The sequence below is a fragment of the Pundamilia nyererei genome, unplaced genomic scaffold, assembly GCF_000239375.1.
Source record: "Pundamilia nyererei isolate P.nyererei 1_Seehausen unplaced genomic scaffold, PunNye1.0 scaffold00235, whole genome shotgun sequence".
Taxonomy (NCBI): Eukaryota; Metazoa; Chordata; class Actinopteri; order Cichliformes; family Cichlidae; genus Pundamilia; species Pundamilia nyererei.
The window spans coordinates 800,459-826,556 of record NW_005187636.1 but is presented as its reverse complement, the minus strand read 5'-3'; the positions used below and the strand labels follow the sequence as shown (position 1 = coordinate 826,556).

The 26,098-nt window shown below is 41.0% G+C and overlaps 2 protein-coding genes across 5 annotated transcripts in view; both read left to right on the top strand.

Annotated features, from left to right (window-relative positions):
- Window positions 1-17,459, top strand: part of magi3a (membrane associated guanylate kinase, WW and PDZ domain containing 3a) — a 105,134-nt gene extending 87,675 nt beyond the window's left edge. Inside the window, exons 9-22 of one of the 3 annotated variants that reach the window (XM_005749024.1) lie at window positions 2,627-2,836; window positions 4,325-4,945; window positions 6,752-6,783; window positions 7,483-7,747; window positions 8,468-8,562; window positions 8,791-8,983; window positions 10,100-10,315; window positions 10,851-11,036; window positions 11,163-11,256; window positions 12,874-12,952; window positions 13,165-13,302; window positions 13,465-13,603; window positions 13,896-13,988; window positions 14,915-14,975. In XM_005749024.1, coding sequence (XP_005749081.1) covers window positions 2,627-2,836; window positions 4,325-4,945; window positions 6,752-6,783; window positions 7,483-7,747; window positions 8,468-8,562; window positions 8,791-8,983; window positions 10,100-10,315; window positions 10,851-11,036; window positions 11,163-11,256; window positions 12,874-12,952; window positions 13,165-13,302; window positions 13,465-13,603; window positions 13,896-13,948 — 2,321 coding nt within the window. In that variant the 3' untranslated portion in view covers window positions 13,949-13,988; window positions 14,915-14,975. Of the gene's footprint in view, window positions 1-2,626; window positions 2,837-4,324; window positions 4,946-6,751; window positions 6,784-7,482; window positions 7,748-8,467; window positions 8,563-8,790; window positions 8,984-10,099; window positions 10,316-10,850; window positions 11,037-11,162; window positions 11,257-12,873; window positions 12,953-13,164; window positions 13,303-13,464; window positions 13,604-13,895; window positions 14,794-14,914 lie in introns of those variants that run through there. The other 2 variants (XM_005749023.1, XM_013914892.1) reach the window with 2 other exon arrangements.
- A 939-nt stretch (window positions 17,460-18,398) lies between these two features.
- Window positions 18,399-25,920, top strand: rsbn1 (round spermatid basic protein 1). Of its 2 annotated transcripts, none has more exons than XM_005749022.1 (7): window positions 18,399-18,966; window positions 19,353-19,993; window positions 22,373-22,510; window positions 23,450-23,592; window positions 23,683-23,850; window positions 23,952-24,060; window positions 24,173-25,920. In XM_005749022.1, the coding sequence occupies exons 1-7, from the start codon at window positions 18,423-18,425 to the stop codon at window positions 24,707-24,709; spliced, it is 2,280 nt and encodes a 759-aa protein (XP_005749079.1). In that variant the 5' UTR covers window positions 18,399-18,422; the 3' UTR covers window positions 24,710-25,920. The 2 variants fall into 2 exon arrangements, with proteins under 2 accessions (XP_005749079.1, XP_013770338.1); XM_013914884.1 differs by having other exon boundaries at window positions 19,335-19,993.
- The last annotated feature ends 178 nt before the right edge of the window (window positions 25,921-26,098 follow it).

Sequence of the window (26,098 nt, the reverse complement as noted above, 5' to 3'; positions counted from 1 at the left end):
TATATATATATATCACTGCAATAGATGTGTTATCAAAATACTGGGGCACTTTTCATCTCCGTCATGTTAAGAAGTCTGTCTGGAAGATGTTCTAACAGTTGACAGGCTTCTGATAAACAGCCCATAGCCTCTGAAGCAATGATATTCAATTTGAATAATGGAACAGTGCTTCACTGGGCGGCAGAATTCATTTTGACAAGTAGATATGATATAGGGCGGGTTCTGAGGTCTCTTTGAAATCCTTTTGCCACAGTCACTCATGGTAGTTGAAAGCCCTCTTTAGAACAGAGGGAGTTAAATAAGAGAGACAGGGAAGGAGAAAGAGGTGACTGCCGTTGAAAGTGACTTACGATCATAAATTGCATTTCCACTGGGTCATCTGCTCATCATTTACCACCTGTGGGGAATGCTCCTGCTTGATGATCTAATCACCCTCTTCTCAGTAAATATAAAGGTCTGAGAGACAGAAGACTAGGTTGTTGTAAAATGTGCAAGAATTATAATGCTCTTCTGCGTGTGAACACAAAAGGCATGGCCTCATTTGTATTCAAACTAGCCTCTGTATTTCAGACACCCTTTGGACACAACTGTCTGCCTCAGTCGGTTGCACGCAGACCCCACCTCCCACAGCTGAGCCTTTCTACAGTTTGTGGATGATATTGCTGCGTACCGCCGCCTCCAGCTTCGACTGCCTCCCCTGTGCTTGTTCTCCAAATTCCCACCCTTGTTAATGAGAATTAATGGCTAGTGGTCTTGTGCAAGTGTATGGACGTGCGTGAGGTGGCTTCTAAACACTGTTTTGACAAGGCTGGCTAACCTGACCTCCCAGACAATGCCGCAGAGCACAAGAGCAAAGCGCCGCCCTATGTTCAGCCATAATTATCATGCTGAGAATCCTGTCAGACATTTCATATAATCGCTTCACCCTAAGGAAACTTGACTGTCCCTTTGTGGCCTACAGCTTAATCAAGACCATGTAAACATGGCTTTGGTGTGTAGCTCCCTTTTCATCCCACTTGTGATTGTCTCTCTCCACTACTGTTATGCCAGTATTGCCTTCGAAGTGATTGTGCGAGAAAGACTGTTTCAGTATGTCGGAGCTATCTGACAGGGATTAGTTCCATCATAAATCATACTTATTACACACTTGTGCTCCAGGTTGTTCAGGAGAATTTCATGTTTTTGTACCTGCTTGCAAATCCTTGCTCAACATAGACTGACATTTGTTAGAATATCCCTTGTACTTGTCCGGCACTGACGCAGCAGTGTCATCTAAGTCATACTTGGCATAATCTTTTTTGTCTTTTCAGAGCGGTCACGTTCCTCTGCCAATTGCCATGCAATTATGCAAATCACAATCCCATGACACATTGAGAGTGGTGTAGGAGACAGGGGAAGGGGGGACTTCTATCTGTGCTCTCCCTAATGAGATTGATGTCCCAGCATCTATCAGTGTGGGAACTGCCAGAGTAGAAGCCCAGCACGCAGGGACAGAGCACATAACTCACAATCTCATAGGCACACACCACAGAGAAGGGCAAGCTCGGATTTAGTTACAATTTCTCTCTTTCTGTCAAGGCTAACTCTATTTCTTGCTGTCTCTTTCTGTCTCATCACTCTTATCTTGCTCTCTTTTGCACAAATGCACACCTACACACACACACGCGCGCACACACTGTCTAATATAATTCTGTTCCTGTCTTCTATAAAAGCGCCCCATTTACACATCCTGCAGGCAACACAAAGGAAATTTGCAATGAAAAGTTTACCTGGAAAATGTCAGGTGCGTTTCAGGATGGATTTATCACTGCAGTGAAAAGAATTGGTTGTTTGCGGGGAGACTTGGGCAAACTTTAGGCATTTTGCAATAACTAGGTGTTTATTGGCTTTGTAAACAGAGCAGTGGTTTTGCAAGTTGTGTGTCTCTGTTTGTGTGTGCGCGTGTGATTTGTTGGAGTTTGCGCTCAAACTGTGAGTTCTTAGTGTTCATGTAATTACTAGCAGTAAGTGATGTGCTGTCAGACATGTTGTCACTGTGCGAGTATTGTTATGATGGTGACAGATGGCAATTTATGAGCAAGCGTTTCGGTGTCTCTTCCTATACTGGGCTCATTTTCGCATACACGTACAATTCCGTCTCACAAACTTTTGAACTACAGAGGCTTGCTGCATTCATGTGTAACTGACGCCACTGTGACTTCATTTACAGTTTAAAAGATGAAAAGACATCCAATTACTTTTAAACTGAAACTGTTTCCAGCAGGTAAACAGAAGCAATTAAGTGAATTTTGACACTTTTTTGCCTTCTGTAGAGCACCAGGCAAAATTTTAAATGAACTAATCACATTGGAATCTGTTTATTTTGATGTGTTTAAACTAATATTCTTTAGAAATCAGGCCTTTTCCCAGCTGAAATGTAAATATGTTAGTTTTCAGTTGTTCATTTAGCCACTTCTGAAGCTTTTGCTGTCTGTACATGTGTTCTGTCCGAACATTTTTGTGTGTGGAATTGAAAGCATGGTGTAAAGAATGTGTTCACACCCCAAACATTTAGTGCAATAATTTTACTGAGCGTACTTGTGATATTAGATCATTAATGATTACCTTCTGTCTACGTCTCCTTTAGGTTCCACAGCAGAGGAGCCTGGCAGGGGAATGTGGGGGTTTACTCGAGATCCAACTCAGTTGCAGGGCAACATACTTAAGACAGCACTTAGAAAAAGCCCCCAGGGCTTTGGATTCACCATTATTGGCGGAGACCGACCTGACGAGTTCCTCCAGGTCAAAAACGTCCTGCCAGATGGGCCTGCAGCACATGACAAGAAGATTGCCTCAGGTAGCATTCCCCACAGACATAATGTTTTTTAAGTATCTGGTTCGCATGCTGTTTTAACAGTTGGAGACCACCCTGCTGTAATTTGTTTCCATAATGCAAGGTAATACAATTGTTTAAAAGCAAAGTCAACAAAATCCAGTGTCACATTCACGTGTACACGGGTAACTGTGCATGGCATTTATCTTTATTCACGCAGTAACACTTAAGCTGGGCATTAGCATACATTCTGTACATAATACAGCTTAATGTGCCCTTTGTGTACACACAAATAAACACATTCGGAGGCAAAAAACCGAACAGGCACTTCACTCTGAATATCACATTGCTTGATCAAGCAAAGACAAATGTTTATAGGCAGTGTTCAGTGGAGCAGCTCGAAAAATAGAGAAGTCATCAATAAACCCGTGTGTAGTTTATAGTAGAGGCTCACATTTTATACGCACTCGTATATTAAAAATGTAATTAGCCTGCATTCAGGCTGCGTGGCTGCAGGTTGACATGCTTATGTAAAAACAGGGGATGTATATGAGTCTGCCATGTAGTGTGTTTTGCAAGTGGCACAGTAAGTTCTTTATTGTTGCATGTTCTAGTTCTGTGATCACATGCGTGGTGACTGTATTAATTTGAAGTATGTTACTGTGTAATGCCTTAAGATTCACATTACCGTAGTATTGATTGCCGAGCCATTGCGGCTGCTGAGAATCAACTTAAGAGTGGAGCAAAGAGAATAATTATTTTCAGTGTTTCATTTCCCTTGAGAAGGAGGGTAATTGACTATAACAAAAGATGAATGTAATTAATTTCATTGGGTTTTAATTGCAAGCAGTAGACTGTAACATCTTCAAGTAGGGTTTTTTTTTTTTCATTTCTGAGTATTGGCCTATGGCATTTATTTATGCTAAAGGTTGAGTGTTTGAACTTTGTGAGAAAATATATTTCGCTTAGCTTTTTGGATATGTAGCTGTTGAACTAATCGTATGAGCGACATGTAGTTGGTCTGAACAAGCAACAAACTGGAATATGAAGCTCACTCACGAGAGTGAAAACGTAGCCTTTGTTTTTTCTTTGGTAAAGTATCGATTGTGTGGGTGGGCAATCCACCTCTGGGCATCTAGCCACCTAGCTAGTCAGCAATTCAGCTGCTTATCCAGACCTATATCTGGGGCAGGCCAGGGGTGATTAGAGTCTATCCTTTACAGTACATGGAGATAAAAGGAGGAAAAAGAAAACACGTCAATGACCTCGTTTTATTTTCTGTTCTCGCACACTCCCTCCTCCCCCGTTAACATGTTTGAATTTTTTAAGATATAGGAGTCTACTTATGTAATCCAATTGCATAATTGCGCTTTTCACCATGTCTTTTTAATGGTGTATTGTTGTAATAGTACTTTTCAAAATTTCCTTTGGCATGGTGATGAATACAGAAATTTAAATTTTGTCCAATTTATTCATGTCACAAATGTGTAAAAGCTTTTTGTTCTTCTTTAGGTGACGTAATTGTGGACATTAATGGGACATGCGTGCTGGGAAAGACTCATGCTGATGTCGTGCAGATGTTCCAGTCTATCCCAGTCAATCAGTATGTGGACATGGTCCTGTGTCGGGGCTACCCTCTGCCAGAGGACACCAGCAATAGTGAGGAGGCATCGAGCAACCTCAGTGCCTCTAAGGACACTTCTCCTTCCCCTTCGACACCACAAGACCTCAATTATGCTGTCAACGATGGAGCAACCCTGTCTCGGCAGACTGCGTCAGTGCCACCTATGACCAACGGAGGACGCCACCACCATCCTCATTCCCATCAACACCACCACCTTCCACATGCCCTTAATCAAGAAGGGCCTGACCCTACTCTATTACAGCCGGAGCTGGTGAGTGTGCCCTTGGTGAAAGGCCCGGGAGGTTTTGGCTTTGCTATAGCGGATTGCCCCCTGGGACAAAAGGTAAAGATGATCCTGGACGCCCAGTGGTGCCGCGGCTTGTTGAAGGGTGATGTTATCAAGGAGATCAACAGACAGAATGTCCAAACTTTGAGCCACTCGCAGGTGGTCGACATCCTCAAAGACCTGCCTGTGGGCAGTGAGGTCAACGTGCTGGTGCTTAGAGGAGGTGAGTCAGCAATGATGAAAGTTCACTTTGCTGCTATTGTACTATTGTACACTTCTGCTGCAGGTAAGCCTGCAACACTGACATTATAGAAGGATATCACAGGTGGTGAGTTTACAGTACGTATGTTGTGACATCGCTGATGTCTATATTAATCTGCTGTTTACACAAAATACAGGCGTTAGTGCTATTTAGACCCACGTTTCTGAAGTTACTTTAATCCTCACTCACCTTTACGCCACCTGTTCTATTTCTTTACTTTCTTTTGGCCAAAAGAAAACACAGAGCGTAACAACAGAGGTGAACAGTCTGCTTCCATTTGTAAATAATTTCCTGCGAGAAAGTGAGACATTGTCAAAGATATTTCAACTGTAGAAGAGGTGAGATTTAATGTAATGCACAATGTTTTAATTTAAAAATAACAGCACGCATTGTGGTGTTCAGTAGGTGTTGCTTGAATACACAGACTCTCCCAATGTTAAATAAAGCAATTTCACGCTCTGGTCTACACCAGCTCTGCATCATCCACCATGCACTTTCCCAAACAGGGAGGAAGTCATGCTTAGTCACATGATGAGCTATGCTAGGAAGGTGCAAATAGATGGCAGTTTTGGTGATTCACTTGCTGCCTGGAGAGAAAGTGAGAGGGGAGGTAGGAGTGATGGAGCACAGTGAATAATGATTGCCCTTCTTCTTACTTCATGCTTTCACAGATTTGAAGGGCTTGTTCCTTTATGCCTTTACTGCAGTGCAGTAGCCTAGATTCAAGAGATCAGTGTTGCACCCACATATCAGATGTGCACAGCTGGGGTCTACGTTGAGCTCCAGGGGGTTGTAGTTTGTGTGTATGCTGCTGTGCCAGCCTGATATGCATTTTTTAATTGCAGTGCATATGGAGGATTTGTGTGTTAATGTTAAAAAAAAAAGCAGATCATAGCTTTCCAGGACTAAAAGGAGTAGTGCCGCAGGGCTTCCCTCAGGTCACCCATGGACTGGGATTAGGGTAGGCTTTACTCCCAGCCGGGGGCTAGAACTACCTTCTAATGACAGCAGAGCAGCGAGAAATGAAACAGGAAATTATTTGGCCTTGCTCCCTATACTGGATTTAAATCTGGAAATGAGACAAAGTGCCCTTCCCCATGGGTTGTGTTCTGAACTCAGTATCTGAAATATGATATGATCAGAGATTGTGAAAATGGAGATATTGCCAGTGAATTTTTACATAATATTGGAAATGGGGGTGGGGGGGGGGACTAAATGTTTTTTTTATTAAATCGATGCCAGTAATTGTCTTTGTAATAAATTGATTTGATGAAAATTCAAATCTGAAAAGCTTCAGTGTTTATGCTGCTCTAGTAATGTAGCTAACAGCTGGCAGGTTTAAACCACAGAAATGCATGTTTTCCCATGGCTTAAGGTCATCTGTCTCTCATCCCATAAACCGTTCATGCAACTGGAGTCTACTGCCCCCTACTGGTTTACTTACACTCTGGTTCACATTCTGCTCTGTGACCATGACCATGTCAGAGAGAACAAAAACAAAAGCCAAATCTGAAACCTATGAGCAAGTTCACCGTGTGAGTCGGTGGAGAAGAAGGTGCAGATTCTGTATAAGAACCGAGAGAGGGTTTAGTCTTGACATTCAACCACTTCAGGCCAAAAGTTCAAATCTGTAGTAGAGTGAAGAAAATGCAAAATGCAACTCGTCCTTAAATAATTTAATCTGATGTAAGCAGATGTTGGCAGATGTTTGCTGTTGTGTTGTTAATGACGTCACTTTAATTCCCACTTCTGTCTCTCTGCTCACAGGTCAGACGTCTCCAGTGAAGTCACTGAAACCAGTAAGTTTTCTGTCAGTTCAAATCCATTTTGTATGATGAAAAAAAATAGACTCTGCTGCTAAAACTGCTGATGAATTATTAAACCAGAAAACTTTTGTCTTGGTTACCCGCAAGCCCCAGCGTGTAAACGTGTGCATGCTGTAGTAGCTGCTGTTAGAAGCATCATTCAGGGAGCCCACATTAGCCAGGCTGTTATTTCTGGAACTGCATGTGGGTAAATATGCTGGCTTCTGGCAAACGGCAACTTAGCATCCCTCTGTGTATGGGTGTTTAAGATGATATGCCATGTTCAACAGCTTGTTCCTCTGCTACTCCTCCATGATGCACTCTTAAAATAGAGAGTGTTGGGGCACCGACAGGCTTACTCATACTGTTTTATTTGTTCAATGCATAATTATTCAGATCTGTATGGATGTACTATTTTATTTTCTTTCATTTTATGCCGGTGGAGTAGTTTGTCACTCTGGACAAGCTTTAATGATTTTTTCCCTCCATTAGCTACCTTCCTACTTTAGACATAAATCATTGCTATAGTATAGAATACCTTTTATTAAATAACCTGCAGACATAATACAATGATGCTGAACACATTGGCAAAAAACATGTAATATATAATCCATTAGTTTAATGGATGATTGCCTTATAATGAGCTCGTGCTTTACCATCTTGTATATCACGTTGCTTGTCTCTATGTTGCAGTGCACAGGTCCCATGTCTCACGGAGTAGCCCAGCCTACTTCACACCAGGCACCTCATTCGGTGCCCCAACAAATGGTCCATCCGTTCCCTCAGCCCACGATGCAGCAGCAGAGGCAGGAGATGATCAGCAGCACAGAGACCCTAAGTCAGCCTGAGGCATCCCCCAATGCATCAACGTTCTCCTCCAGCACCCTGCGCTCAGCTTCACCCAAACCAGATGCATCTGAGCTCTACCTCAAGTCCAAGGCCATTCTAGACAGCAAGCGTAAGTACAAGAGTACTTATACTTACACAGTTTACAGTAGTAAACTTTACTACAGATGCAAAGTTTTATTTAATTCATTCATGTTTTTTAACGTATTTTTTGGATTAGTGAAATTAACAAGTTACCGGTGTCAATGCTGATTCAAATTGCTACTTTGTGTTTCATTATTACACAAAGAAATCAAATCCTCAGATGTGCAATTCTAAAACCAGCTTACAGTCTTTTGCAAATGCTAACACACTTGTTACTGAATTTCGGGGACACAGAAGCCAAATACGACACAAAAAGACGCAAACGTCTTACTCCTATGTCACAACGAAATACTGCAATCAAAATAATACAGTCAAAGCATTTTTGAATCAAATCTGTGCACATGCACCACATGAATTACTTATAGACCACAAACACAGACAAAAAGATTCTGCCACCTCCTGTTAGCGTCTGACAACATCATCTCATTAACATCGCTAGCAGTGTCATCTCTGGCTCGGCAAGAGGGAAAATATTGCTCTAGAGTTTCCAAAAACAGCTGACCTAGTTTAGATTGCTTAATCTCAGATTGCCTTGTGGTCAGCATGCGTCTTTCTTATGTATAGGTGTGTTGTTGCCCATGTCAAGTATCTAGGTGTTTTCCTGATGGTCATGAGAGATTTCATTCTTGCAGTTAATGAATATTTTTCATCAGTTTTTTACCAATTATATTTTCTTTTCTCTGTGCAGCTCCCAATACAAAGGACCTGGATGTATTCATCAAAAGGAATCAGGAATCAGGCTTTGGCTTTAGAGTCCTTGGGGGCGAGGGACCAGATCAGCCAGTAAGTCGGAGGCCAGCATCCATTTAAAAGTACTGTTGGAGACCCTCAGTCATAAGAGCAGCAGACTGACACCAAATTGAAGCTGAATTCTGTTGATTTAATATTAACTGAAAGTTTCTTTTCCCATCTCTGGGAATGGTATTATGAAAATACCAGCCAGTCTGTGTCATGAATCTCCCTCAGATCGGTATATTTAGCTATGTCTCTTACACCATCTTACTTCCGCAGGTATATATTGGTGCCATTGTGCCACTCGGTGCAGCTGAGAAGGACGGGCGCTTGCGGGCAGGGGATGAGCTACTTTGTATAGATGGCGTGCCAGTCAAGGGCAAATCCCACAAACAAGTGCTGGAGCTGATGACCAATGCTGCTCGTAATGGCCAAGTCATGCTTACAGTCCGCAGGAAACTAGCATACACAGGTTGGTCTGCTTCTGAATAATCAGCTCCGCATTCCTCTGAGGGCACAGAAAGCGTGGCTTCTTGCTCACTCCTTTGGCTTATATAGGTATGCTAGAGGAGAACCTTTGAGGGAAAGCTTTGATCTGGATTTTTTTTCCATTAATCCTTTAAATTCGTTGTGGTAGATTTTCTCTGACTGAAATGAAGTTTGTCAAAAATGGACTTTTTAAGATGCTACTCTATGCTGTAATTTTCCTGAAAGGAAAAAGAAGGAATTTTAAGGACGGTTAATTTATTTTAATCATGGGAGGTGAATTCCAGGTTTCATCTTGAATCAAAATGGGCATAAAGTGGAAACAAGAAAAGAAGATTATTTGCTCTCTGTTTATCTGTCAAGGATGATTGCAGTTGTGTGAAAAGCACTGAAGATTAGATCAGCTGGTAGAGTTAAATCTCAAAGGATGGAAAAAATGCTGACTCTTCTTTCTTTTTTCTTTTTTTTTAACTGCACATACCCTGCTGCATCCTGGCTGGTTTACCCCACCGATAGCCATTCCATGAATAGAACAAGCACTTTTTGAAATTACTACAGATTTGATGTATCACAACAACAGCTTGATCACATTGCAAAAAATTAAGCATCAATCATGTGAGGGTTTAAGCTTTCAAAGCAGGGGGCTTAGAAAGCGATTCACTGATGCTGGCTTGCAAAACAGAGACTCAGCAAAACAAACATACAATGAAGAGAGATGGAGGTTGCTTAGCTTGTCTTATGAATAACAAATTGGAAAGGCCTTTTATCTCAACTGTAGAGCTGACGGTCTTTCATTTAATGTGGGTAAGACATGCTGCAGAAAGGCTTCTTTGATAAAGCCCCTGCTTCTGCATTATTTACAGAAGGATCTCTGCAAGAGCAAATCAGAAAGATTTTGTCAAATAATTGTTATTGGTTTAAATTTATGTTAACTAAATCAGACTGCTCATACTTAACGTGTGTTGGTAGAATCATTCTGAAATGTTAATATATCGCATCTTTTTTAATCAGTCCTAGAAATGAAGTCCAAATTTGCTACAATGCTAAGCATTTGTGTTTTAATCTTTTTGTACCGTTTTTTTGTTTTTGTTTTTTTTTAAAGATGGTGGAGGAGAAGATGACAACAGCCAGCAGCCCCAGCAGGTTGCATCTGCTTTGGTCAACAGCTCTCCCAAGATGCCTCGTACTGAAGCACCAAGCATCATCCAGCCTGCTCAGCCTACCCGTCCTGAGCGCTTTGATGTTACTCTGCAGCGCAAAGACAACGAAGGCTTTGGCTTTGTCATCCTCACGTCAAAGAACAAGCCCCCACCTGGAGGTTAGAAATAAATAAAATCAATAAATCCTTAAAAATGAAATCCTATATTGTGTTTTTACTTTTTGGAACATTGCAAAATCTTTTAAACATCAAACACATTTCCAGCAAAATCTGTTACTTATTGACATTTAGTTATGCTAGTGGAGAACATGTAGGGAGGGAAGCGTTAAAGTCATTTTTGGAAGGATTGTCCTGAAATAATCGCAAACAATAAATTCCCTTTTCAGATAAGAAATGCTATTTTCATACTGTTAATATTCAAATACTTCCAAAGCTGATGGCACAACTTGTTAATCTTAGCTATTCTCTGTAAAGAGCTTATTGGGTATGTGCTCAACTAAGACTGAGTGTAACATAAGTCATAAACTGATATGTTAGCATGTGCGTAATGCTTTTACTGTACATGATGTGCAGGACATCACATAAAGGCATTATGTGTTCTTACTTAAAATTTGGTCTCTAAATGTTGGGCTTATAGAGTTGCATAAACATCCCACACTGCAGACTGTCATTTCTCTGATTTGCTCTCTTCCAGTTATACCTCACAAAATTGGTCGTATTATTGAAGGCAGCCCTACAGACCGTATAGGTCAAATGAAGGTGGGAGACCGTATTTCTGCTGTCAACGGCCGCTCCATCATGGAGCTTTCACACAACGATATTGTTCAACTCATCAAGGATGCTGGAAACATTGTCACTCTTACTGTTGTGCCTGAAGATGGTGAGTTGACACAGGCCAAGTCACAGTGTTGCTGCGCTGTTCTTTTGTCATTGTTTGCTTTGTTTTTTAACTGTATTTTCCGGGAATAAGATCATGAGGAATCTTGGCACACTTTTACTTTTACAGACAGCGCTCCTCCGTCTGGAACAAATTCAGCCAAGCAGAGCCCTTCGGCACAACACAGAGCTGTAGGCCAACAGCCTCCCAGCTACCAAGACAGGTAAACGATTATACACGCATACTCCCACACAAGCTTGAGCATCCACACAGGCTTGCCAGTATTCCCCTTTGAAATACTAAGTCCACTGGAGACAATCTAATACAGGTTCTGCCACTTGAACCATAAATTAGCCCCAATCCTCTCAAAGCGCCTTCGGTTTTGTGCTGCAATGTGGCCCATTACTATCTCTTGTGCCTCACACACTCCTCGTTATCCAAAAAGACAGAAAATCCCCCTATGGTCACCCTTTGGATGGTGAAGCAAAGGAAAAGAGACAGATTAATAGGGAGTCTTGCTTCCCCTTTGATCTTTCTTTTTAAACAAGGCCACCTGTGTCAGACTTTTTAATCCCACTGCCACAGAAATTTGCCACCATCATTTCTTGCCCACGTCCACTCACTGCCCATCAGCATGCATTCATATTCTCCACATTTAGCCCCCTGTCCAGTCCTCAGCCTCTTCCTCTCCGCTTAATCACCAACATGCCTTGGGTCACACTAGGCTCAGATATGAGCTGAAACTCTCAGCTTGGTGGCATAAAGTGTGCAAACTCTTCTGAAAGCTAGAGCTGGTAAGAATTCCTACGCTCTTTATATAGTGCGTCAGCACAGCAAAGTTCTCACAAAGGCATTGTAATGAGCTCTGCGAAGCATTAAAGTATGCCCCCTTATCTATCACTGAAATGTAAAAGCAACATGGTTCTTTGAAGAATTTACATTTCTCTGTGTGTTGCATAATGAAGCCAACAAAAAGAGGCTCATGCTGCTGTAATGAAGGAGGAGTAATGTGTGGATCTCACACTGGACACAGCAGAGAGGGAACAGAATTAGACTCCTTTTCTCCTTTTTTGTTTTTGCTCTCTGATTCTATATTTAAAATGGGATATGCATAAAAACATTGTTACTAATATTACATTTGAATAAGCTGCTGGTACAGGCATGTATGTATGAGAGCACCGAACACATGCATTTTATGGGTTTTCATTAGAATTCGATTTTTGAGGCCAATGTTGATATTTTAGTGTGTCCGTGTATATGTGTGTGTGATTTTTAGTGATTTAAAATCCTGATATTCTGATATATTTTCGATCGATTCTTTTTTCCTTTCAGACATTTGAGGCATAAACAGATTCCCCTGATATTTCTTACGTTATTTATTTACTCGTTTATGCTCTGCCCAGTTTGCTTGGATCAGTTGTGTTTGTGGCATTTCAAGCATGTTGGTTGCCAGAGTGCCCTCTGATAGACTTGCAATGTCAACACTCATAAGATGGTTAAAGGGTTTTTCTTCTTTTCTCTTTTAGTATTCATTTATTGGCCTTTATAAATGCCAGTGGATTAGCAAACAGCTAATACTCGTCTAGTTTACCTGGGTTATACAAAGGGCCGTGTTTCCCTCACCTTTAAACTGCCACCATGGTTGCTTCTTATTATTTTTGGTATGAATATTGCGCATAACATATCACAGTCTACCTTGTCAGAATAACTGTTTACTGACTCAAATTTTCATAATAAACGACGTCTATTTCATGTCTTTGAAATATTGTTTTCTAAATATAGTAAATATTTAGTGTCATATTATAGTAAATTACACTGTAATGCATCTTCTCTGGGGTAGGAATGGTGACTCCGAGGCTAAGAATCATCTTTCACCAAGAGATGGGACAGGAACTCTCATTCCATCGGGCCCTAAGCAGGTGAGGCCATTGATGTTTATATTTCCCCAGTTGTAGTATTTTATGGTTGTAATCTTGTCATTCTTCCCTGGTGTCAATTGATCCCCAGAAACTCTTGATCGTGATATATATCAACCAAGTAATAGATTTTCCAGATTCATTTCCACCTCAGGAATGATTTTGCATCAATTGCTTCAGTCTTAAAAGCTCACAATCTTTCTTGTGAACAACAGGGCTGCTTTGTGGTGGAGCTGGAACGCAGCCAGAGGGGCTTCGGCTTCAGCCTGAGAGGAGGGAAAGAGTATAACATGGGGCTGTTCATTCTTCGACTGGCCGAGGAGGGACCCGCTCTTAAAGATGGCAGGATACATGTATGTTTTCTTTCTCCACTTTATTGAAGTGCAATAGTTCCTAATCAAAGCTTTGAGTTTCTCACAGAGCACTGTACCTCGGGCAAAATGAGACATCCTGCCCCTAGCAGTGGAAAAGTTAATGTTAATAGATTTTTTTTTTCTTTTATTATTATTTGTCAGGTTGGAGATCAAATAGTGGAGATCAATGGCGAGGCCACACAGGGCATTACACACACTCGGGCAATTGAGCTGATCCAAGCAGGAGGCAATAAAGTTCATCTACTTCTCCGACCTGGCCAGGGCTTGGTCCCGGATCACAGTGAGTTATTGCAGAGCACTGCGTGCATGTTGTCGCCGCTGCATATCGATCTACTTAATAGCTTATTAGTCATACATATAGAGAAGCTTTTGTATGGATATGCTAGATAGCAGGGTGCCGAGTTTCCTTTTTCTCATGCATGTGTTGCAAGCTTTCTTGACTTTTCTCTCTTCTCATTCTGTTTTACTACTGCTATTTGGATCTGCCTTTTGTGCTCTTTATCTGCCTTGCTTTCTCTGTTTTCTGCTCTAGCACGGCTGTCTATTTCTACTTTTATCTCTTCCTTCTATAGGTCTGAACTCTTCTTCCACCCTGTGCTTCTACATGAAACCAGAGCATCACTAAAGGCCTCACTGTTTTTCTTGGTCTGTCCCTAATAACATTGGTAATCCTTGTACTCCACCTACTTTTGTCTTAGAACTCTCCTTTCAGAGTGATTTAACTCCCAAATTAAAGTGTTATTCTCTATCCACTATGTCATCCCCCATGATCAGCCTGAATAGATCAGTTCGTTGTAGCTCAGTAATAACCTAATGTATTACAGTATAACCAGACTATGCAGAGGGCTGAACTAAAGCAGTGAGTCCTAGAAGAACAAACAGGCCTGCAGGAGCATTGGAAGGCTTCTGAGCCTCACAGGTTATTTTTTAAGGGTATTACAAAACAAGATGCCACTGAACACTCACTGCGTCCTTAGTTTGAGTGAAGATGGAGGCCTGGAGAGAAGTTCTTAACCAGATATTGATCAGTGAGTGGAAAAGTGGTAAAAGGATCTGTGTTTATTCACTGGCATCAATCTTTCAATCCAAAGACAAAATTATTTGAATGAATTTCTCTGAGTTGTTGCTCTTAGAAATCCAAAAGCTCATTTCAGCACCTCTAAGTCCATCATGCTCCCTCTTCTCTCTCTGTTTTTTTCTGCTGCATATATCTGCTCTCAACTACAGCTGTGCAGTTCTTATCAGCTCTGGGGAAAATTGAAACGTCAGTGCTGAGTGAACTCTAGCACCTTTTCATTGATAGCTACGTTGTCAGCTGATACACATCTCAAACAAGGCAAATATATTAGAGGGGGCTATTACAAAGGACTATTACAGAAAGTGTGGTAGACGGAAAAAATCTTTTTTCCAAAAACTGAGCATATCGCGCTTCTATTGTATGACTTATTTAATCATCTTTAATCTTTGTTGAATGTGCAAAAAATATCTCGTTATGATTTTTTTTTTAGCTTCTGCAGTTTCTTTGCTTTCACATAGCAGTTTTTTTGCTTAGCTCAAACTTTTTTCTTACTATCTGCTGCTTGCTTCGTAGGTTCAAAGGACAAAGTAACCATTCCAACCTCAAGCTTTCCCAGATTCTCTGTATCTGACGGGCAGTCATCTCCAGCTTCTCCATCCTCTGTCTCCCTCTCTACCTCTGAACTTTCCCCATCCTCACCCAAAATATCTGCCCCTGATGAGTTCCCTGGGGGTGACGGCATAGAACGTGGGTCCCCTGGTGCTGCGAGGGAGCATGGTAGGCAGGCTAACAAACCAAGAGGACAGCAGCTCTCTGACCCTAACCATAAGCGCACCACCAGCCCAAGCACCCAGACCAATAAAACAAGCAGGAGCGACTCCGCAAATGGTAGCCCCAAAAGAGCCACTGAAGGCCAAAGGGAGCACATAGATCGCTCCCAGAGCCCTCGAAAAACAGACCAAGGCCACAGCGGATCCCTGGAGGACATGAGCAAGGACAGAAAAGCCCAGGGACAGAGAGGCTCCAAGTGGGAACGTGACCCTGCCGTGCCTTTGAGCAACCTGGAGGAGCCTCACAGCCCCAGGCGCCCAGCTGGCCAAAAGCCCAATATTGCCTCTGGAGAAGAGAAGGACCTGAGGTACAAGCAGACTGATTCAGCTTACTGGCAGGAAAGAGGAGCTACAGAGAGTGGAGACAAAACCTGGGGAACCACTGATTACTACAGAAAGGCAAAGAGGGCTGAGCAAGAGGCACTGGTCCAAAAATCCAACTCCCAAGCATACAGGGAGAGGGTGGGGTCAGACGCTGATGGTGGCACACTGAGCCGAAAGACCGCAAGAGACAAACGGGACAAGGAACATCGAGATGGCAAGTACCATGGTTCAACTGAAGAAGTGAATAAAAAGGACCCACGAGGTTCAAACAGTAGCATCCCAGACCCCAGCTGTAATGGGAACACTTCCAGCAAGAAGGGTCCCATCACCCCGGGCCCGTGGAAAGTTCCCAGTTCTGCCAAGATCCAGTCCCGAGTGGACACCACATATGCAGATATCTGAAACCCTGCCAGGACTCTGCATATATAAAGAAAAAGCTGAGCCACAAACATGAATTCAGAATTTTTAGACATGTCTGACATAGCAGATCACTGTGCAACCAGCAACATAGCTTCTCATTGCTCCTGATTTTTTTTTTTTTCTCCAACCACTTTGCCTACATCAGTTTGCATCAAGCTGCTGATATCTGATCCGACACACGTTGTACCTACATGAGAATTTGTACTGTATAATGATGTGTAAGCATGTGTGTAACAGATGGGTTCTGAGTGTGGTATTTGGAAGTAACAATGACGTCTATTTTGTGCCAATCAGAGACTCCGGTAATATAAAGAAGCTGCTCCTAATTGCACTCACTGTGAGACTGTTTGTGGGGTTTTTGGATAAACTGCTCTCCTCCCCACCACGATGAAGGATCCAGATTTTTTTTTGTTTGTTTGTTTTGTTTTGTTTTTTTTTTTTATTACGTGTGTCACGTTTGAAGGTTTAAAGGCATACACATGCAATCACAGCTTTTCTTCCAGGTGAGACTAACTCACTGTTGCTGTCACAAATGGATGTTTTAAAAACTGAGACTTGTGATTTTCTCTGATCGCTGTCTTAAAAGCGAAACTGTCTTGTAAGTCCTTTATGGTTTGTTTTTTGAGACCGACTAGAGTCGTGAATCGTCTGTGTGACTGCATTCATACATGCGAAGACATGAATCCCCTTAGCATATCAGAGAATGGAAAGACTACCCTGGAGCTTTATATGCATAAATCAGCAGACCAGATACTTGTGGTTATAGTTCTAATGTTTGTTATATGTGTGTTAATGAAAATAAAGCATAATGTAATTTATTGAAATTAAATGTACACAGAACAGTTAGTACACATAATTTCACTTTTCACGTGGACTTGATGAGGCAAGGTAGAAATGGAACGTGTAGATAAGCATCTCCATCTAAAAGAATACATTCAAAGACTGCAGTTTATGCATCTAATTTCATTCAAGCCTGATTCATAAAGTTGCTGACTGTTCACAGCTCTGTATTTTAGGTCCTCTGCCTGCGTGTACGTATACAAGCTGACTTGTAGGCCTGTGTATTTTAAATATCACTGTAGCATCGACTATACTGAAAATGAAACATATCTCATTTAACAAAGTGGTTACACATATATCGACTCATATTATACATGAATTGAATTAACAGAGGCTGACTGTAAGAAGTGAGACATCTGGCTTTTAACTTACTAAAAACATTAGAAGATATGTCTTTTTGTTAACCATAAATATAGGCACAAAAACGGATGGTTCCAACACAAATATCTATTTTTGATCATTATTTTTAGTACATGACCCCCATGATTTAAGTAGTATAGTATTAATATTATGCTCCATTATAGGCAAGATGCCTGAAGAATTCACCAAATAGTCACCCTTTGGTGATTGAACATATAGTGCATGAAATTGGCAGTACCATTTCTTTAGGAGTCTGGCTTGAAATTACAATCTAAGGTTTGTCAACTTTATTTTTTTTAATAAATTCAGTGTAATAAAAAAGTTATTGGGATATGTTGCCCTGCTCTAAAATGACAATGTAGCATCGTTCCAGTGTTTCTCCTGTGGAGTAGAGACACCTAGTGGTTTATACACTGCTGTTCACAAGCAAATTATTGCTTGAACCCAACCCATAAGGATGTGAAGCAGTAATACATGCATCTGTGGGTCTGTAAGACCACTGCTTAATTTATTGTCCACTTTATTGTGACTATGATGCGATACTGTATTAATTACTGTTCATGCCATTACCATGTATGATACTGTGGCCTTGTATTGCTCCAACATATATACATATATATATAAATATATTAAAAAAAAAACTTTTAGTTTTACATCATGGTAGTTGTAAATGTTTATAAATTGTACAGCACCTGTATAAATATTTGCCTTCATGCAGGAAAAAATCCTCTAAATTGTTTCATTATTTTTTTAAGGGAAGGGAACTGAGAGGAAATGCTATAAAGTGGTTCAAAAGAAATAATAATAATCTGGTCATGGCATTTTGTTCATGCACTGATAAATAAAGGTTTACTGATTCAACATGTTTGTTTTGTCCTCTTTTTACGCCTCTAGTGGGTGTGCCACTGCATTATGATGACAACTTTAAAAAATATATATATTTCTACCTCAAATTGGAGTCGGTTACAGTGGTTTATCGTTGTGGCGTGTAATATTGCTACTTCACAGCTCTCACCCGCTGCAAACGCAAAAGCTCCGCCTCCAGTGGGTTAACCATTACGTCACCTGAGCGGAGGTGAGTGCGTGCAAAGCCGCACGCATTCAGTACATTCCAAACTCCAACTCCCATGCAGCCATGCGCCGTCTTTAAACTACATTACCTACAGATCAATGCGTTGCGCGTGCGCAATGGACTCAAATCAGCGAAAGGGAACTACAAATTAACGGCAAGAGGACTACATATTGTCGGGGACCTGCGCAGTAGGAACCCAGAGTCCTTTAAATTGTTGACTACTGTACGTGCAAAGATGGCAGCTCAGGTCGACTTGCTCCGTGCCAAAGTAGAAGACAAAATGGTAAGGGATCGTCTGGAGCGATTCATGAAAGAGAAGAAGAAGAAAAAGAAAAGGGACTTGTCACCGTTGGCCGACAAACGGGAGAGGTCTGAAAAAGAAGCGAAAAACGTGAAGCTCCATCACCACCATCATAATCACAAACATGCCGAGCACCGGATCCATCAGCCGCATCAGCTGCAGCAAAATCCCAAGCCCCACAACTTCAGCACGGACAAGCACGTCCTGCACAGCCACCATCACAATCACAGCCTCACCAACGGCACGAAGAAGCCGATTTTTCCTCCGCCTCAGCCGCGAAAGGTGCCGGAGCAGCTACAGAAGAAGCAAACGGTGCCTTCACAGCCACCTGCGCTCTTCACTTTCACGCCTCTCAAAGTGGTCAAGGCCAAGCCCCAGGAATTCAAAGAAAAGCCCAGGGATAAGGACCTGAAACTAAAGCTGAAGAAGGAAAATGAAGAAGCAAATGTGAAACACGCCGAACTGAAGAAAAAGAAGGGTGAGCTTTGCTATTTTCATTTATTTATTTATTTACTTTCGTTTAAAGACTGTTGGCATTTGAAGATGGATGTTGGGGGGATCTGAATGACAAGTAATGGCATGTAATGTGTGAGTCTTTTGATTACAACAATTTGTAATGTTTGCTGTTAAGTAGTGCAATTTATAGAGTAGCTATACAACTGACCTAGTGTATATCCTTTGATAGTAAATAAGAAAAAAAGAAGCAATGAATACGTAAAACTTACAGAAAATATGTCCCCGAACCTCCCTTTAATCATCATTGCTAGTCTGCTGCATTATGGGTTGACTAAAGAACAGAGCTAAACACAGCTTTTTTTATGCACATCCTTCTTTTCTAACTTTTAGCTGCTCATTTACTTGTAGAGCCAAGGCCTCACAATGAGAATGGCAAGTCTTTAACACTAGAAGAATATCTCCTTAAGAAAAAAAAGAAGAAGAAGAAGAATCATGAGGATGAGCACGGTGTCAAGAAGGTTCGACACATGCACAACAAAGCCGTTCAGACTGTATGCTCAGGGGTTGGAAAAGATCCTTCTCTGCCTGGCAGCATTAAGCATGAAAGCAATCACCATCCCGGCAGAGATGCTGTCGACTACCCGGCCCACCTCCATGCTCTCAAACAGGTTCACGCCCCCTTCTTTTCCCACCAGGACCACTACATCCGCAGCTCCTGTCTCCAGACAGGAACACGATATGGACGCTTCATACACGAGGAAAGGCAACCCAATGGTGGGGGGTCTATCTTGCACGCCTATGCTGACGAGTTGGCCTGTCTTAGTCCGGCTGAGATGGAGTGCTTTGCCCAGGAATTTCTGAAGCTGGCTTTTGCCGAAAAGCCTAAAGGTGCAGCCTCATATGCCTTGTCAGTAGTACACAATGCAGCTGCATACCTACCGGACTTCTTGGACTACTTTGCCTTCAACTTCCCCAACACGCCGGTCAAAATGGAGATAATGGGCAAGAAAGACATTGAGACTACCACTATTGCCAACTTTCAGTCTCAGGTATGTGAAAAGGGCAAAGGGTTCTCTTGACCATAACACAAAAAATGTAAACAGAATCCCTCGTGACTTCCATAAACAAATACAGTACAGGACACTGCTTGGGGTGAGCAGAGTGGTTAGATGCTGATCAGCATGAATTTGTGTTTAAAATATTTTATTTTATTTTTTAAAAAAAGGCTGAAAAGAGTAATTTCCATTATGAATGGAACTAACTAAATGTTAAATATATATTGCTTTTAACAGATGTTTTAGTGTAAAGATTCCTTGGTTTTAATCAACTAACAGTACAAAACTTCTTGTGCTATAATATCAGAGCATAAGTGGATTTATAGAGGGGGTAGTTTTGGGAAGAGCAAATTTAAACTTGCAGAATATGTTGGGTTTTGGGGGGTTTTTTGTTTTGTTTTGTTTTTAAGAACATTTTTGTGTCAGAGATGCAAAAACATAAATGGAGTAAATCAGGTTACAGCTGAGATTATCTGTCATGAACGAAAACTATCAGACTGAGTGTTTTTAAGTTGTAGATGGTGGAAATGGATAGCATCGCCCATAAGGGCAATGAGTTCCCTCACTCCACCAGTGTTTATACATCAGGTGCAGATACTTTTTCTGGTGAGATGCGATACACTAAAACGGAAAACAAATTTTAGATGAAATCAATATTGTTGTGAGTCAGAGCAAGTCTTACAAAAGCCACGATCTTAAATGAGGTACAAAAATATTTGCCTCTCAGTAGCTGTCTGTGTCTAATGTATATTCTCATTAAGTTGAGGTGTGTTTGTGTTTGCTCTCAGTGGGCACTTTACAGTCACAGTTGTTTCATGACGTTGCAAATAGGGGTGGGTTTTGATTATCGATTTATCGATTAAAATCGATTCTGGCTTGGATAATGTGATATCGATTCATTAAAATCCTGAATCGATTTTTAAATATAAATGTATTTTGCCCGAAACACCAAAATCTCAAGTTAAACCTCACAAACTTTCTACAACCATCGGCGGGCGCTTTGTGTTTACATCCTTTTTGCGCTGATTCTGAAGCTTCAGGTTTTATCTCTGTCCAAACAATATTGACTGAACCAGCAGCAAAAGAAGATCCAAACTACGCTTTACATAAACATCGTCACGAATTTCCTCTTACTTTTGCTGTTTTGCTTCCACCACGATAAAATCCCACTTCATGAGCTCTCTGTCTCTCTTTCTCTCTCTCAGGAATAGTTTTCCATCTAAAAATCTGTTTTTTGCATTATTCGCTTACTTATTACCCACCAGTCTATGGTGTCGGCCACTGTTTTTTTTGTTTTGTTTTGGGTTGTTTTACTTACTTCTGACAAGAAAGCCTCATTTCTGCCGTTCAATACTGAACAAATGTAAACTCTTTAAAATTATGCAAAATTGGAAAAGGCTTAGCTGTGTCTTTAATCAAACCTCTGTAACTTTGCTCTGCTTCACTTCGTTTTTGACTGCACAATATTTTTAAGGTCATGTGCTATAAAAACCCAGACCAGGAAAGCGCCTTCATGTTTTTCTGTTTTATCCTCAGTTACTTTGACGCAAATCTGCTGTGATACTTACACCTTTGATAAAGTCTCACAAGTGTCAACTTTCTTTTTATAGATATAAAAATATTGATATGTACTGATAAGTGATCAGAATTATAATATTTCAGACTGTCTGAGGCAAAATTTCCCCGACTCAAATCGAATCAATTTGTGAATCGGAATTGAATCGATTCTAGAAATCAGTGACGATACCCAGTCCTAGTTGCAAATTGATTCCTAACTGCAGAAAGATGAAACTGTGTCAGTACATCTGCAAATGTGCGATGCTGAAATGGATACAGAGCTCAGCAGTTTGTCGTCTCACCACTGCATAAATGCACAAAATGTTTTTGTTGTTGTTGTTTTTACTTACTACAGAATTTTACTAGGTCATTACATAAAACAGCAGTGTTTATGTTGCTGATCACGTCTGTGATTCATGAAGCGTTTGATCATTTTGCTACAATGACTGTAGTCTAGTATATTTTCTATGCATTTATGTGCTTCTACAAATAAAGGTGTGACTCACAGATTACGGTCTGTAGTGTCGGCTAGACACACACGGGCCAGAAATCCATTAGAGTGACTTGTGTATGGATTTTCCCCCTCCTTTGAATATGCTACCAGGTGATGTGTGACTGAGTAAATCGAATCTGTTAGCCATAAAGTGTCACTGAAGCTTTGTCACAATCATTAATCTCTGATATGAGAGTGCCCATTCTTCTTCGGGTTTTGACATTTAACAGTCATTCGTTTTGTGTCTAAATGCAGTATACAAAGACAGTAAGTTAGACTGTAGCACACACCCTGAAATATATTTAAAATTTCTGCTGTCCTAGGTGAATCGGACTTACTGTTCAGGGACTTATCGAGCAGGACCCATGAGGCAGATCAGCTTGGTTGGAGCCGTTGACGAGGAAGTTGGAGATTACTTCCCAGATTTCCTGGACATGCTGGAAGAGTCACCATTTCTCAAGGTCAGAGGAAATATTAGAGTCCTAATAGATGGAAGTTTGTAGTCTGCCTAAATGGCTCACACAGCACTTAGGTTTTGTAACAATTTTGTTTTGTGTACCATATGCTAAAGAAGTGGGACACGAGTATGCATACATTGCTGCAGCACTCTGTTCCATAACGTTAGAGTAAGCAGTAGGTTGTAAAGTACTGTGAAACTAGCTACTTGTTTCTGTAAGGCTGCAGTTGGACCCTTCTCATGCTGTATGTGCCCTAATCAGTAAACATTAGGTCACTCAACATTAGCACTAAGTGATTATTTTAATGCTAACATAAGAAATCGGATGAATCCAGAGGTATACTAGAGCCTTATGTGTGCCATTATTCATCCAAATAAATTGAGAACAACATGCATTGTGTTGCATAACAAACAATAACTGATGTTGGCTCTAGTGAAAGCTTAATGGAGCACAGAAAATACAAATATAGAGTTCTGAAGACTTCAGCAAATTACTGCCTGCAAAAAGCAAAACATTGCATATGAAAAATGGCAATTTTTTTTCATTTGGCCTTATTTATGAAATCCTAAATGGTAGGGACTGTGTATTTAAAGTGATTCTAAAACTAAACCTGACTTTCCAATGATTATTTCAAATTGAATATGCTCGAAGCCTAAAGTACAGGAAGCAAAAACTTGTTGCAGTACTTACGCTCTGGGCCGTAGACTTGAAGATGTTGAATACAGTATGTTGCTGTCAGGAATGTTAAGAAGTACCAATACTCTATGATTGATCTAGTGCTAACACATTCCTACTGGTTACAAGTTGTTACCACCATCCTCCAGCATATACAGGGCTCATCGGCAAATTGCATATGCTTAATAGGCTGTAATATGATGCATATCAAGGTAAACTTGATGCCTTGATGTTTCTTAATGTTTGTGTCTGTGTATATCATCACAGATGACCCTCCCATGGGGAACCCTCTCTAGTCTAAAACTGGACTGTCGCTCTCAGAGTGATGATGGGCCGATCATGTGGGTCCGACCAGGTGAACAGATGGTGCCCACTGCTGACATGCCTAAGTCTCCTTTCAAACGGCGCAGGTACAAGTTCATCTGTGGGTTTATCAGTGTATATAGGCAAAGTACTCATGATGTAACCTCTGGTTTTCTTGTTCTTGTGTGTTTCTTCAGGTCCATGAATGAGGTAAAAAATCTGCACTACCTACCGAGAACCAGTGAACCCAGGGAGGTTCTCTTTGAAGACCGGACTAAGGCCCATGCTGATCATATTGGGCAGAGTTTTGACTGGCAGAGCACTGCTGCTGTCGGTGTACTGAAAGCAGTGCATTTCGGAGAAGGGTGAGTATCTCTTAAATAAAGATGATGCGATAGCAGCACCTCATGCATCATGATATGTGAAGTGGGAAAGTAACTTTTCGATATACTAAAATCTCTTACAGGAATAACCGACCACGTATAACCAAAGATGTAGTGTGTTTTGATGCTGGGGACTTCAATGAAGTTGTCCAGAGGCTGCAGCTGGATCTGTACGAACCTCCAGTAGCTCAGGTGAGACATGCGGCTTTATAGCAATGTGTTTTGTTTTGTTTTTTTTATATTATAGCGGGTTTTTTTGTTTGCTTTAAAATAAAACCGCTATGTGTCTTCGTTCTTTGTGCAGTGTGTTCAATGGGTGGATGATGCAAAGCTCAACCAGCTGAGGAGGGAAGGCATTCGCTATATCCGCGCCCAGCTGTGTGACGATGACATTTACTTTATCCCAAGGAACGTCATCCACCAATTCAAGACAGTGTCTGCAGTCTGCAGCCTCGCCTGGCACATCCGCCTCAAAGAGTACCATTCAGAAGACGTGAACGCAAAGGAGGAGCAGCAACCCAACGATCTCAGCCCCACCTCTGGTCGAGTGTCGTTTTCCTCCCCTGCCAGGCCCGATGCCTCCATAACCCCCTGTGCAAGACCACAGGGAGACAACATCCAGGGTGGGGTGGCTAAAACCGAAGAACCTGAGTTCCAGAGGCCAGCAACACCTTCCCAGGAAACTCAGCCAGCTCCTCCACAGCCTGCTAAATCTGCTCACCTCCCAACAACATACAAGGATCCCCACCATTTCTTAGCACCAGTCCGCCCTGGATGTACACCTTCAAAAGAGCCCAGCCTTCCGAAAGCTCATGGCCACACTGCAGACTTCCCTGAATGACCTTATGCCCCCATCTACCCCCACAACCTATATTTCCCCTGTAAAGGAATTTTGGACTTGGACTGACATTTTTGTCAATCAGGAAGCTTTTCGACTTAACTTATTGTTCATGCTTTTGTTTTTAATCTTCAAATGTTGTTTATGATGTAGTCACATGTTTTCCCGTAAGTCCAATTACATAATTTAATGGGATTGTATAATACAATTTCTTATTTTATATTGCTCTCATATTCACTGTAACGCTTCACTGTTTTATTCAGAAGCTGTGTATGATGTATAGAAACTATTATTTTTTAGACTGACATAATTTGTCACATGCACATGTTTTAATATATGTTGAATGTTTAGCTGGTTTAGCTTCCATATCATGGAAGAATTGAAGTCGCAAAATGCTTGTGGATCGATTTAGAAGCTTAAAAAATGTAAGTATAGAAGCATGATACTGATCTTTTTTTTTTATTTTTATTTTTTATTAGTTTCAGTGACCGATGCAAAGTGAACTAATGTTACCTTAAGAATACTGTGGCTTCTCATTGATAGACTGAGTTGTCAAAGTGCTGCCAGGCCTTTCTTATTTGATTTAAAAGCTTGGGAAGAATTTGACTTTTTACATTCATCATGCCTATGGAAATGATAATTAGCTATTACTTTTATTATTTTCAAATGCCATCTTTTAAACTTGAGTATAATTTCCTTTAAACTAAGCAACATACAATATATTACAAGCACTTAAATCTTACTCGTCTGCTTCATAAGTTGAAGTTAAGGCAGTTCTTTATTTAAAAAACATTTTATACAGGGCCTTTTTCTTACTGTTAATACAGTTTTTTGATATTTATTTATTTTCTTAATATCGAGCTTAACATATCACTGGTTATAAACCTGTGTTTATGAGTATTTAAGATTATGACCTAATTGTAAAAGCACTTCTAAGTGACTAAGGAATCACATCTATTGCGCTTAGCAATAACAATTTGACTCTTTTCTTCATGTGTGGAGTTTGTATTCAGAATTTGGAATGTAAATATTATATTGTTATTGCTGGGAATATGTTGCAGCTGTCTTTCAGTCTCAGTTTAATTAAAATTCCATTCACACTCTCATTGTTAGCTGATAATGTCATTATGCTGAAGAAGGCACTTTGTAGTGAGTTTGACGTGGTTGCAACTATGGCTACGTTCACACTGCAGGTCTTAATGCTCAATTCCGATTTTTTTTTGTCTGCGTGTTCACACTACAAATAAAATGCGACAGCAAAGGCGCTCTAGTGTGAACGCTCAAAGCGGTCCGCATGCGCAAAAGAAGACTTCACACACAACGCGCTCTGTTTAGACCCAGAGCAAACAGTATTGTTTGACAGATAATATAAAGACTTCGGACTTTACGTTT